This window comes from Spinacia oleracea, chromosome 5 (genome assembly GCF_020520425.1).
Source record: "Spinacia oleracea cultivar Varoflay chromosome 5, BTI_SOV_V1, whole genome shotgun sequence".
Classification (NCBI taxonomy): domain Eukaryota; kingdom Viridiplantae; phylum Streptophyta; class Magnoliopsida; order Caryophyllales; family Amaranthaceae; genus Spinacia; species Spinacia oleracea.
Genome location: NC_079491.1, coordinates 5,378,075 through 5,389,254, shown reverse-complemented (window position 1 = coordinate 5,389,254; position 11,180 = coordinate 5,378,075). Strand labels below are relative to the sequence as shown.

Sequence of the window (11,180 nt, the reverse complement as noted above, 5' to 3'; positions counted from 1 at the left end):
GCCCCATATACCCTTTTTTATGTCATCTTAAGTATGCCCTAACAATCTAGGTGACAAATAAGATACAGGGTTATTTTTGCTCATATAACTAAAATCATTAATCAAGGAATATCAATTATAATGCTTTGAGAATGGTGAATGTTGAAATCCTCCTGAAAATATTATTCCTCATGCTTTGATATTTTCGATATAAACTATTTTTCCATCTCCCTAAGCATGTTTTAATACTTTCCATCCAACTTTATTATGATGACCAGAATTTTAGTGCAATAACTTAAATTGTCAAATTGAGAGTGGCATATATTTTATAAAAGAAACACTTATATAGGAACAAACGAAGTTAGTTGAAAAATATTGTCTATCCATTGGGTAAACAACCAACCACTAATAGAAAACAGTGGTAGTAAATATTCATCAATTTTATTAATTATTTCTTTCTTTTTATATATTTTTTTTTATTTTGGTGTGAAAGAAGAATAAGGACAATGTATTTTTTTTTTGAGCGAATGAGTAATGGTCTACAATACAAATTACAATGGGGACAGAAAGATTCGAACATAAAACGTATCGTGTACAGACCGTCAATTTTAACCATTATTTTTTATGGTTTTAACTAACTGGTGGCCGGTGGATGTAGCAATGTTCGTCCTAAAGTTGAGGGGTGGGTTTGTGGCCCATGGTGGCTATTCGCCTATATCGGCGTTTGCGTATTCCTTTCAGAAACATAAGGGACTATGGGCCTAACCCTGATGGGGTTCGGTTATTCAGTTATGACTTTGGGCCACTAAATATCAAGATTATGGGCCTTTCTTACGTTAAACCATGTCAAGATTAGAGTTGGAATCTTTGTTTATTGCTCAATTGAAAGAATCGAAACATGGGGTTTTAATTTATTATTTTAGTTCAACTAGTCCGTAATATAGTCTTCGTATGATTCACGGTATAAATAGTAATTTTGTAGGTAAATTTAAAACAATTTCATTGAATGAGTAATAACAGCGAACTCAGTTACATTTAACATCATTATATGCCCACAATAATGACTGATACATAGATTAAGGAATCATTGATCTCTTAATATTCTTTTTAATAGATAGTATGAACAATCGGTTTTACTTTAAGAAAAATACGATAAGAACTTTGTTTTTATTCTTATTTTATCATTTGGAAGCTCCAAATGAGTAAAGCAACACATAGTAAATTTTCTTGATTGTATAAGGCTGTTTTTAGCTTAAAATACGCATATAAACAATTAGCTTGATTGATGTTCTCCTCTAATTACTTCGAAAAATAAAAAAACCAAGTAAAATAATCCAAGAATATTTTGAGAAATCTACTTTGTTGTGAACTACCCCGTATTTCATACTCTATCAATTATCATTACATTGTTAAGATTCAAAAATGCCATAAAAATAGTGTTCGGGTTGGTTTCATGTCGTGCTGTATGGACTTGCTATTTTCTCTCAATACGTGTTCATGTCGTGTCGGTTTCAATCATGTTATCATGTCGTGTCAGAGACTGTCTACTCTAGTCATAAATCCTCCATCAATTGATGAAAATCACCAATTGACTACCGGTCTACCGTAATACCGTACCAGCTTACCAAAATTGTATCAAGAAGCTACTCTCCAAAAAAATAAATAAGAAGTGAGTTTTATCAACCCCTCAAAGTTCAAAAGCAAGATTCTAACATGTCGAACTAATTCAAAAAGCCGCTAATCAATGATCATCATCATCTCTGTTCAATTCCCACCCTTTAAATCGCAAGGGCCCCATTTCTCGAAATCCCAGAAAAAAACTGGGACCCATTTGCTGACAAGGAAGAAGACTCCTTTGCTGTGTTTCCATGGCCACTTTCCATGTCAATGTTCTCTGCATCTCATCACTCAACTTTCCCCCCTCTTTATCCTCCGTTTTCTCTCTCCTCTTCCTCTTGAATCTGCCATAGTAGAGAAAGTAAAAGTAAAAGAGGAGAGAGAATGCCCAGTTGTGCTAAATTATGGGGTATTAATTTGGCAATTCAGTTGATATGGTTGCTTAGATCCTGCCATGGTGAAGACCCATATGTGTTTTATGATTGGAGAGTTTCGTATGCTACTGCCTCCCCTCTTGGAACTAAACAGCAGGTTTTGGGTTTGTTTATTTCTTCAATTTTATGGCTATTTTGTTGATTTTATGTCTTTAATTGTTTGATTTATGTTTCTGGGCATGTCGGTGGGTGTTGAATTGTACTGTTTTCAATTTTTTTTGGGGTTTAAAGTGTCGCAATGGGCGGTGAAGTAGACGGGATTGGATCCCACTTTGAGACTTTACCAATTAAGCTGATTGACATGGAGACTGTTAATTTTGATATTTGTTCATGTTTGGTTGAAAAAGGGATGATTCAGTTTACCAAGTAGAATAATTAGTTTGAAAATTGACAATTTGGGTAATTTTTTTTTGGGTCCAGTCTTGAAATAGTAAAGTTGCCCTTTTGATAATGAGGCCATTTGCTTGCCTTTTACTCCTGATTTTGATGATGATTGAGTTGTATTTTCTGCAAATTCTGCTGAAAAATGGTACTGAAATTGAGTTAAAAGCACCTTTAAAAATTGAACCAGGCAACCAGACAATAAGATTCTGCTTGAAGCAGGACCTCGATCTTTGTGCATTATGTTTCTACTTTTTCTAATCAACTTGGGGTTGTTTCTTGAGAGTTAAGTGATGCCCAAATGGCCATAAGAGACTGGAATTGTTATGCTGGCCATTGTGCATTAGTTCTTGTGCGGAAATATAAGCAACTAGTCCAACCGGTGGTAAATGTATCGAGTGGTTGAACTCCAACCACGCGGCTTTAGTAGGGAGAGGCGATTTCAGTTAAAAGAGAAAGCCCTGTGGTTGGGATTTAGTCACAATTGCTAATGACATTTATTTTGTTAATTAAGTTTAAGACTTTTTTTTCTTGACAGCAAGTTTAATACTATTCTTCTCATTCTTTCTTCCTAATAATTTAGTTGGGAGTAGTACTTAGATCCTACAACATTAAACATCCATGATTCAGTTTGTCATAGAAACACTGAAACCACAATTTACGGCTTAATTCGGCTTCATGTGGACGCTCTTGTCCATTTCCCGTTGTACATTAGGCTTTATGTTGTGGCACAATTGCTTTAAGTTTGTAAATCTTGTGTTTCCTAATTGAACTATTTTGCATCTTGTGCTGCTGCCATTTTGGCCTTTCATTATCTTCTGCTGTGATATTCTATGCTACAACTGAACTTGACTTGACCGAACTTGTTAGAACTTCTGATCTTATTGGATCTTATCTGAGCTTATTAGAACTTCTGAACTTACTGGAACTTATCTGAACACTTTGGTGTTGGTAACAAGCTGACAAGTAGATGACCCTGTCATGTGGTCATCACGAGGAGGAAAGCTGGATTCATACTCATCTTGTATTTAATTCTCTTGCTTTTGTAGATTGAGTTTATATTTTCGTATAGTTCTTCCACAGTTCTGTGATCTCCTTTTCTCACATTGGCACTTCATATATTATGTGATGGATAATTACTACTCCACTTACTAGATGAGATTCTAACCGTCTGTGCATTGTATCACAAACCAGGTTATTGCTGTCAATGGGCAATTTCCAGGTCCAGTTCTTAATGTTACAACTAACTGGAATGTTGTCATTAATGTTAGGAATGATCTTGATGAGCCACTGCTTCTAACTTGGTAAATTTCAATGATTTGAGTGATGATTAAACTCAGTTATTTTGACAATTAGCACTTGATAATAGACATTTTAATATGCTTAGGCAAATGCAGGGCTGGTGTACAACAGAGGAAGAATTCTTGGCAGGATGGTGTATCAGGGACAAACTGTGCTATCCCTGCTGGTTGGAACTGGACATATGATTTTCAAGTTAAAGATCAGATTGGGAGTTTCTATTACTTCCCATCCCTCAATTTTCAGAGAGCTGCTGGTGGGTATGGAGGAATAACGATAAATAACAGGAAAATTATCCCGATACCTTTTGGTAACCCTGATGGAGACATCACTCTTTTGATCAGTGATTGGTATATAAAGAGTCATAAGGTAACTATGAACTTCTATGTCCATTTGCTCGAGGTAGAAATTGATTATTTACTAAAAGGTTGGTGAAATCAAATTTCTTCATTGGGATAATAGGAACTTCGAAAGAAGCTTGAAGAAGGACATGATCTTGGTGCTCCTGATGGTGTGCTTTTCAACGGATTAGGTCCTTATCGCTATGATGCAAATGTTGTTCCTGAAAATGTTAATTGTCTATTAGTAAATGTCGAACCAGGTACACCTTTGCTTTATAAACATCCGAGTTGCATTTAGAATCTTATCATATTCTTCATGGCTCTTTGTAATGCGTACACATACTCAGAGTAGAAATCTTCTTATATTTGACAAATGGATGCCAATGGTCAAAAGCCCATCTAGATAGCTGCTGGTCTTACGCTTTATGGTTACGTGTAACAGAGGGAGATATATAATTCTTAAAAAAGTACGAAGTATATCACCTCTATCTATTTTTCCTGCTGTGTGTTCAATGCATGAGGTTCTGTTGTCTGCAAGGGTCCTAACTCCTATGTCACTTCAACATCTTATAACGGAAGTACGGAACACTCAGTACACACATATAGTGTTATCAACAACAGAGGTCCTTGTCAAAAACAACAACAACAGAGGTCCCTTGTCAAAAAAAAAACAACAACAACAGAGGTCCCTTTTTATGTGCTATGGCTTGTGATACTAGATTCGTCTACCTGTTTATTTGGGATACATACTAGAATATAAAGAAGGCTCTGAACTATGGCCTCGATTATCTGAACTGTAACTTAACGATAGTCAGAGATTAGGAGAACTATATACATAACAACTCAAGTTGGGAAATGGAAAAACAAAATAGAGATTTAGGAGATCATCCATCCCTGCCCTGAATCCAACTTTATCTTTAAGCTCACATGTTCACTTTATCATTACCTTCTGATCTTGAGAACAATCCATATCTTTGTGCCGGTATGTTTTATAAATTCCGGAAGCAGGTTTCACTCTGCTTAATAAAGAAAATAAATCAACTGAAGTTTTATGCTTTGTAGTTCTTAGTATGTTAGACCCCCCCCCCCCCCCTCTAAGATTGGTAACTATGACTGATTTGACAAAAGATCTTTGTGTAAACTGATGAATTGCTGGGGACAAATCATTATTTGAGAGGAAATAGTAGATTTTTTTTCTTCTGGCATGCCAGTATTTTAAGCTTCTGACATGCACGGAACTATCCTCTTCTCCGACATGAGAGATGACTTCCTTTATGAACTTCTGATGCATAATGTCTGCACTGCATTACCTTTTCTCTCTTTTTTATTTTTTTTATACTGAAACAGGAAAGACTTACCGTGTACGAGTGTCAAATGTTGGTATCTCTACCAGCTTAAATTTCAGAATCCAGAATCACAATCTAATTCTTGTTGAGACTGAAGGGTCATATACTGTTCAGCAGAAATATACAGACTTGGATATTCATGTTGGTCAATCTTACTCATTCTTAGTCACCATGGATCAAGATGCGAGCACTGACTACTACATTGTTGCCAGTCCTCGGTTTTTGAACTCTTCTTCCGGGGGTAGTGCTGCTGGTGTTGCTGTCTTGCATTACTCCAATTCTCAGGGACCTGTTTCAGGTCCACTTCCAGTTCCTCCAAACGATCTAGACCCATCTTACTCTATGAATCAAGCAAAATCCATAAGGTTGTTATTAATCACAATTCTGTTATCAGTAATATTTTATCTTGTCTTGCTAGTTCTGATTTTATGAAATGTTTGCTTGTGTGAGGTTTAGAAGGAGACTATATACTTTTATCAATTCATTACTTATGATGAATTATAGAATAGGAAGTCTACTCAACTGCTAAAGGTCAACTTAAATTTAATCCGACTTTTCAGTTATTTCCAAGATTTAAGAGATTTGTTTCAGCTGACTGATTTTGCAATGTTCTTTGAATGGCAATTTCTGCAGGTGGAATTTGACTGCAAGTGCTGCCCGTCCGAACCCTCAGGGGTCTTTCAGATATGGCCAAATCGCAGTCACGGATGTTTATGTGCTTGTTAGTAGACCTGCAGAGCTAATTGATGGAAAGTGGCATGCAACTCTCAATGGGTTATCCTACTTTACACCTTCAACACCTTTAAAACTTGCACATCTGTATAGTGTACCGGGAGTGTACAAGGTTGATTTCCCGAGCCGACCAATGAACCGACCTTCAAGGGTTGACACTTCGATAATAAATGCAACTTACAGAGGTTTCGTGGAGATTATACTTCAAAATGTTGGTACAACTGTTCAAACTTATCATTTAGATGGATATGCCTTCTTTGTTGTTGGGTAAGCTCAGAGGTGCCAGAATTTTATTTTCTCTGTACCCTTTGAAGTTGAAATACAGCTTATGAAGTTCCCATTTGAATTGCTAGCATGGATTACGGGATGTGGACAGAGAATAGCAGGTCCACCTACAACAAAGATGATGCAGTGGCTCGTTGCACTACTCAGGTACTTGTTCTATTTCTGTTGGGTTATACTATGTTATGGACTGGTATGCTCTTGAATCTGGATAGGTTGGCGAGTTGCTTGTAAAAAAACGATGTTCAAGTTTCACTTGTTATAAAAAATGCTTGATTTGCTTTCATTAGGCAACTACTAGGTCAGCTTCCGGAGCTTCTTTGGGGATAGAACAGACAATAAGGCTGGATGATTTCTTGTATACCTTGAGTTGGTGCCTCTTTAATATTTAATTTCTATTGGTTTTTAAACAATAATGATGTGTGGATTATATTTTTGAGTCTCTGAACTAGCTCATACGGAGTATTACTTTGCTCATTGTTTTATGTGAATAGATTGGCAACCGCGTCAATGGGGGTATGTACATTAAGCAGACCATATTCTTGATTTAGTACTAATACGGTCATTTACCCCTCGTACTACGTACTGAGTACACCCGTATTACGTACTGCGTATTAGTATTGCGGAACACATTAGGCTAATTTAACATAGAGAATTGCGTACTCGTACTCGTATCGCATACTGAAGCGTACTACGTACTTGGTAACACTGTGCAGGTGTGTAGCCGATCAGCTTAAGTTCTTATCTTTGTCCATTGTTTTTGTGAGATGTATCACGATTCATGACTCATGACTCATGAGGTTGAAGCTAAGGCCACTAAGGGAATGTGTTCCAATTCAAGTGTGGTGCTTTATGGTCTATCTTATTGTATGTGCTGCTTTATAGTCTATTCTACGCTTTGCCAAAGTCTTCATTTGAACGGATGCTTCAGAGCTAGTCAATAAAAAGTGCTCCCGCCTCTAAGATTGATTTCACTCATTTCACCATAAAGTGATTGTTTCTTTTTTGCCAAAATGTACAATTGTATTTTGACAGTGTAAATCAGTATAATTTTGAACAGCCAAATTACTAAAGATGATCAGAATAAGGTCAAAAAGGAAGTTTATATCGGGGTTGAGGGAGTATTTATCGAACAATTCATTATTAAACTATGTCTCATGCAATTATAACGAATATTCAAATTTATACTTCGTGTAAACTTACTGACATATCACAAATCTCATAACTTGTTCCTTGGCTCTTTGACTTGTATCTTACATTCAGGTCTATCCCGGAGCATGGACTGCCATTATGGTTTCACTTGACAATTCCGGCATTTGGAATCTCCGGGCTGAAAACTTGAACTCTTGGTATCTAGGACAGGAAGTTTATCTAAGTGTTCTGAATTCTGAAAAGGACAGTTCAGAGGTTCGTTTGCCAGATAACACAATCTATTGCGGCTTACTAGCATCATTACAGAGGTAAGATTTTATAAACTTTTCCACCTCTTTACTGAATCCCGTCTCCTCTTTTTGTTACACTGGGTATAAATTTTTCCAAGCATGAACTTCTAAGAGTTGAGAATATATAATCTGAAGATACCATTAAACCCCTGACGGCCCATTTGGTAGTCGGTAATAAATGGTGGGAATGAGAATAAATCTTAGTGTTATTTAACAAGAAAAAAACATCATGATATCCATGGTAATGAAAATTTGTCTCAAACTTGGTGTTTTTCTTCATAAATTTGCATTATCCCCAAATGGTAATGGATGGTAATGAAAATCTATAAAGAAAAAACAGATAATTTTGAGTGAAGTAGCATTATAAATTGGGAATGAATATTGATTTTCTTTAAAAATTTACATACAAATTCATTCCCTTTGACATTATCTATGGCCGGCTACCAAACGGGCCGTGCATGCCATTGGTTGATCAAACAAGACTGTAATGATGATAAATTGATTATTGATCTCTAAAATGATGGTTTGTTTAATTTCTATATTACCTCTTTTACTGCAGGGATCAATCTCAGAGGATAGACTTTTCAGGGATGCAGCAACTTCCTTGCATAAGCAGTAAAACGCTGGTTGCTTTAGCTGTTACATTTTTGTCTCTAATTCTGAATTCTGATAGCATATTTTTTTAGCCAAACATGGGCATTCACTTTTCACCATCAAATGAAGAAGTGTGCCAAAGGCGCCTTCACCAGAGCTCAATTCAAGTGAGGATCTGAGATTGAGAACAAGTATAATTCATGTACTAACAGTAAGGTTACCGTTTTTGTCTCCGCCCCAGTAATCTAGTATCCATTTTTATCCTTCTAACTAACCTGGTGGTGTGAATGTGTAATAGATTTAAAGTAGCTAACTAGCTATAGATGGATAATATTTGGGATTAAAATGTGAATCCCATTCGAAATGACTCTTATTAAAACAATACCAGTATTCTAAACGCCGAGTATCACTTATCAGGGTGGATATGTACGTTCATGGCTGATAACTAGACAATGATTTTGCAGGTTGAGAGTAATATGAAGTATGCTCTACGTACCTGAAAATGGCGTATCTGTTCTGCTTTATGTGATGGTCATGGTATATATATCATCAAGATCATGTGCTATCTCCCATAATACTATTATAGAATTAGAGTTTGAGATACAAAGCAGGCCCGACCCTAGGGGGTAGGCGAGGGGTGCGACCGCCTAGGGCCCAAGGCGGAAAGGGGCCCAAAATAATTGTTTATCCAGTAATTTAGTACTGGTAATAAACAACGCATTAAATACACATGTTATTTCCTTGGCTCATTGGTAGAAAGTAACTTCTAAAGTTATAGTATCTACTAGATTAACTGGTATTTTTATATGCTCAAAATGAACCTTTATTTTCAAAAACTATCTCTTTACGCATATTAATTATCTTATAATTAAGTGAGTATTTATTTTATTGAAATATTTCAAGAAATCAACTAGAGCCGGATTTTGAAATTCTTGCAGGAGATATAGTAAGTTTTTATTGATTTGAATTCAACACTATAATGGATTTCACAAAAAAAAAAAAAAAATTTCTGTTAAAGACGTATTATTTTGGAAGGGGCCCATATACCTTATTTCGCCTAGGGCCCTCAAAAGGTCAGGACCGGGCCTGATACAAAGGTACATGAAAAGATTACCTGTCTTCTCTCAATAGTCAATACTAAACAAGAAAATTTGTTGTCTGATTGTATTATATACTCCAGTCGTTTGTAAAAGTCTGTATGTTTCGTATTTATTCCTTAAAAGAACCTCGATGTACTGCTGCTGCTTGCCTGCTACATGTTGACTTGTTCAGTACTACAACAAGCCCAATGTTATTTTCTTAGCTAACTTTGCCGTTAAATAGTTAACGTACTTACGCACGTATGAATTACATTATCGTAAATCAACGAGGAAAATATATTTAGTTATAGTATACAACTACGACAACGGTACAATTTTTTTACTGAATCTAACAGTAAGGAGTACATACCAATCATTTATACTTTTTCTTTATCATGCTGGGACTTTGGGAGGAGGTCTAATAAATTGCCTTGACTTAAGAATTCAAACTTGCTCCTTCAAAAAAAAAAAAAAAAAAAAAAAAAAAAATCAAACTTGAAAAACGAGGGTAAAAAAAACCTAAAACGTATGAAATCGGTAGATAAAAAAAGAAGAAGAAGTACCATGGTAAAATGTAAAAACTTGATTTACTAACCAACAAAGGGCATTTGGTCTAGTGGTATGATTCTCGCTTAGGGTGCGAGAGGTCCCGAGTTCAATTCTCGGAATGCCCCTTTTTAATTTTTGTATAACCAGCTTCATTATGATTCTGAATAACGTTCAATTATTTAACGGTGAGAAGGCTATTATCAAGCGGGCATTTGGTCTAGTGGTATGATTCTCGCTTTGGGTGCGAGAGGTCCCGAGTTCGATTCTCGGAATGCCCCTTTTTTAATACTCCGTATTTACGTTTTGTTTTTTATAAAAGAAAATTATTGTTGTGCTTTATTGTTCCCAAAACCTACCATTCCATTTAAATTTACTTTTTATTTACGTTTTGTTTTTTTTATAAAAGAAATTATTGTTGTGCTTCATTGTTCCCCAAAGCTACCATTCCCTTTAAAAACAAACAATTACTTGAATATTGCTGTGTCAAACCTTTTGCTTATAGTAATCCTAAAGTTCGAAGTTTGATAGATACGGATTACGTAGTAGTATGTAGTAGAAAAAAGAAACTTTCTAAGAACTGGAAAATGAGATGTTTTATTGGAGTACAAGATCAAAACTAACTCAGCAACACACATGATCAAGACCAAGCCAACAACAAAGCTCGATCAGTTGATCACTGCACTACTAATCGTTTGCTAACACTAGAAGATCATAGTGCACAGATTGCTGACTTGTCACTGCTTTACACAGATTGCTGACTTGTCATAAGTTGTTATAAGATGCAACAGTTAGTTATAACTAACTGACTGTACTGTATTTTCTCGATCTTCTTACAAACTAGCACACTAGTATAAAAGCCTGATGTATTACCGCAATCAATTGTAACAATGAATCATTAATTCTATGATCAATAAAACTACTTCTCTCTTTCTCTCAATTCTAGTTCTAAGTATAGAACTTCTACATGGTATACATGTTTAGTTAGACAAAAAGCATGAGAATTTGAAATAGTTAAAGAATTTTATTTCTCACAAATCGGAGAAATTTACTTAAATATCTAGATTTTCATAGGTACGTTGACAATCTTGACATGACAAAAATCATA

At 35.6% G+C, this 11,180-nt stretch overlaps 1 protein-coding gene and 2 non-coding genes across 4 annotated transcripts; all 3 read left to right on the top strand.

Moving 5' to 3' along the window:
- Positions 1–1,658: 1,658 nt before the first annotated feature.
- On the top strand, positions 1,659–8,717 carry LOC110797302 (monocopper oxidase-like protein SKU5). Of its 2 annotated transcripts, none has more exons than XR_008920960.1 (9): positions 1,659–2,127; positions 3,606–3,715; positions 3,809–4,079; positions 4,173–4,311; positions 5,399–5,762; positions 6,031–6,396; positions 6,483–6,561; positions 7,128–7,278; positions 7,675–7,811. XR_008920960.1 is itself a non-coding variant. In XM_022002406.2 (9 exons), the coding sequence occupies exons 1-9, from the start codon at positions 1,981–1,983 to the stop codon at positions 8,537–8,539; spliced, it is 1,800 nt and encodes a 599-aa protein (XP_021858098.1). In that variant the 5' UTR covers positions 1,666–1,980; the 3' UTR covers positions 8,540–8,717. The 2 variants fall into 2 exon arrangements, 1 of the variants encoding a protein (XP_021858098.1); XM_022002406.2 differs by lacking the exon at positions 7,128–7,278 and adding an exon at positions 8,413–8,717 and having other exon boundaries at positions 1,666–2,127; positions 7,675–7,871.
- A 1,411-nt stretch (positions 8,718–10,128) lies between these two features.
- TRNAP-AGG (transfer RNA proline (anticodon AGG)) lies at positions 10,129–10,200 on the top strand. The gene has a single exon. It is a non-coding gene; the product is annotated as a tRNA-Pro (tRNA).
- An 81-nt stretch (positions 10,201–10,281) lies between these two features.
- TRNAP-UGG (transfer RNA proline (anticodon UGG)) lies at positions 10,282–10,353 on the top strand. Its single transcript has one exon. It is a non-coding gene; the product is annotated as a tRNA-Pro (tRNA).
- The last annotated feature ends 827 nt before the right edge of the window (positions 10,354–11,180 follow it).

Coding starts and splice junctions, on each gene's coding strand:
- LOC110797302 (XM_022002406.2), top strand. CDS start 1,981: ATGCCCAGTTGTGCTAAATTATGGGGTATTAATTTGGCAATTCAGTTG. Junction 6,562..7,674: donor TGGCTCGTTGCACTACTCAG/GTACTTGTTCTA, acceptor TCTTACATTCAG/GTCTATCCCGGAGCATGGAC. Junction 7,872..8,412: donor TTACTAGCATCATTACAGAG/GTAAGATTTTAT, acceptor CTTTTACTGCAG/GGATCAATCTCAGAGGATAG.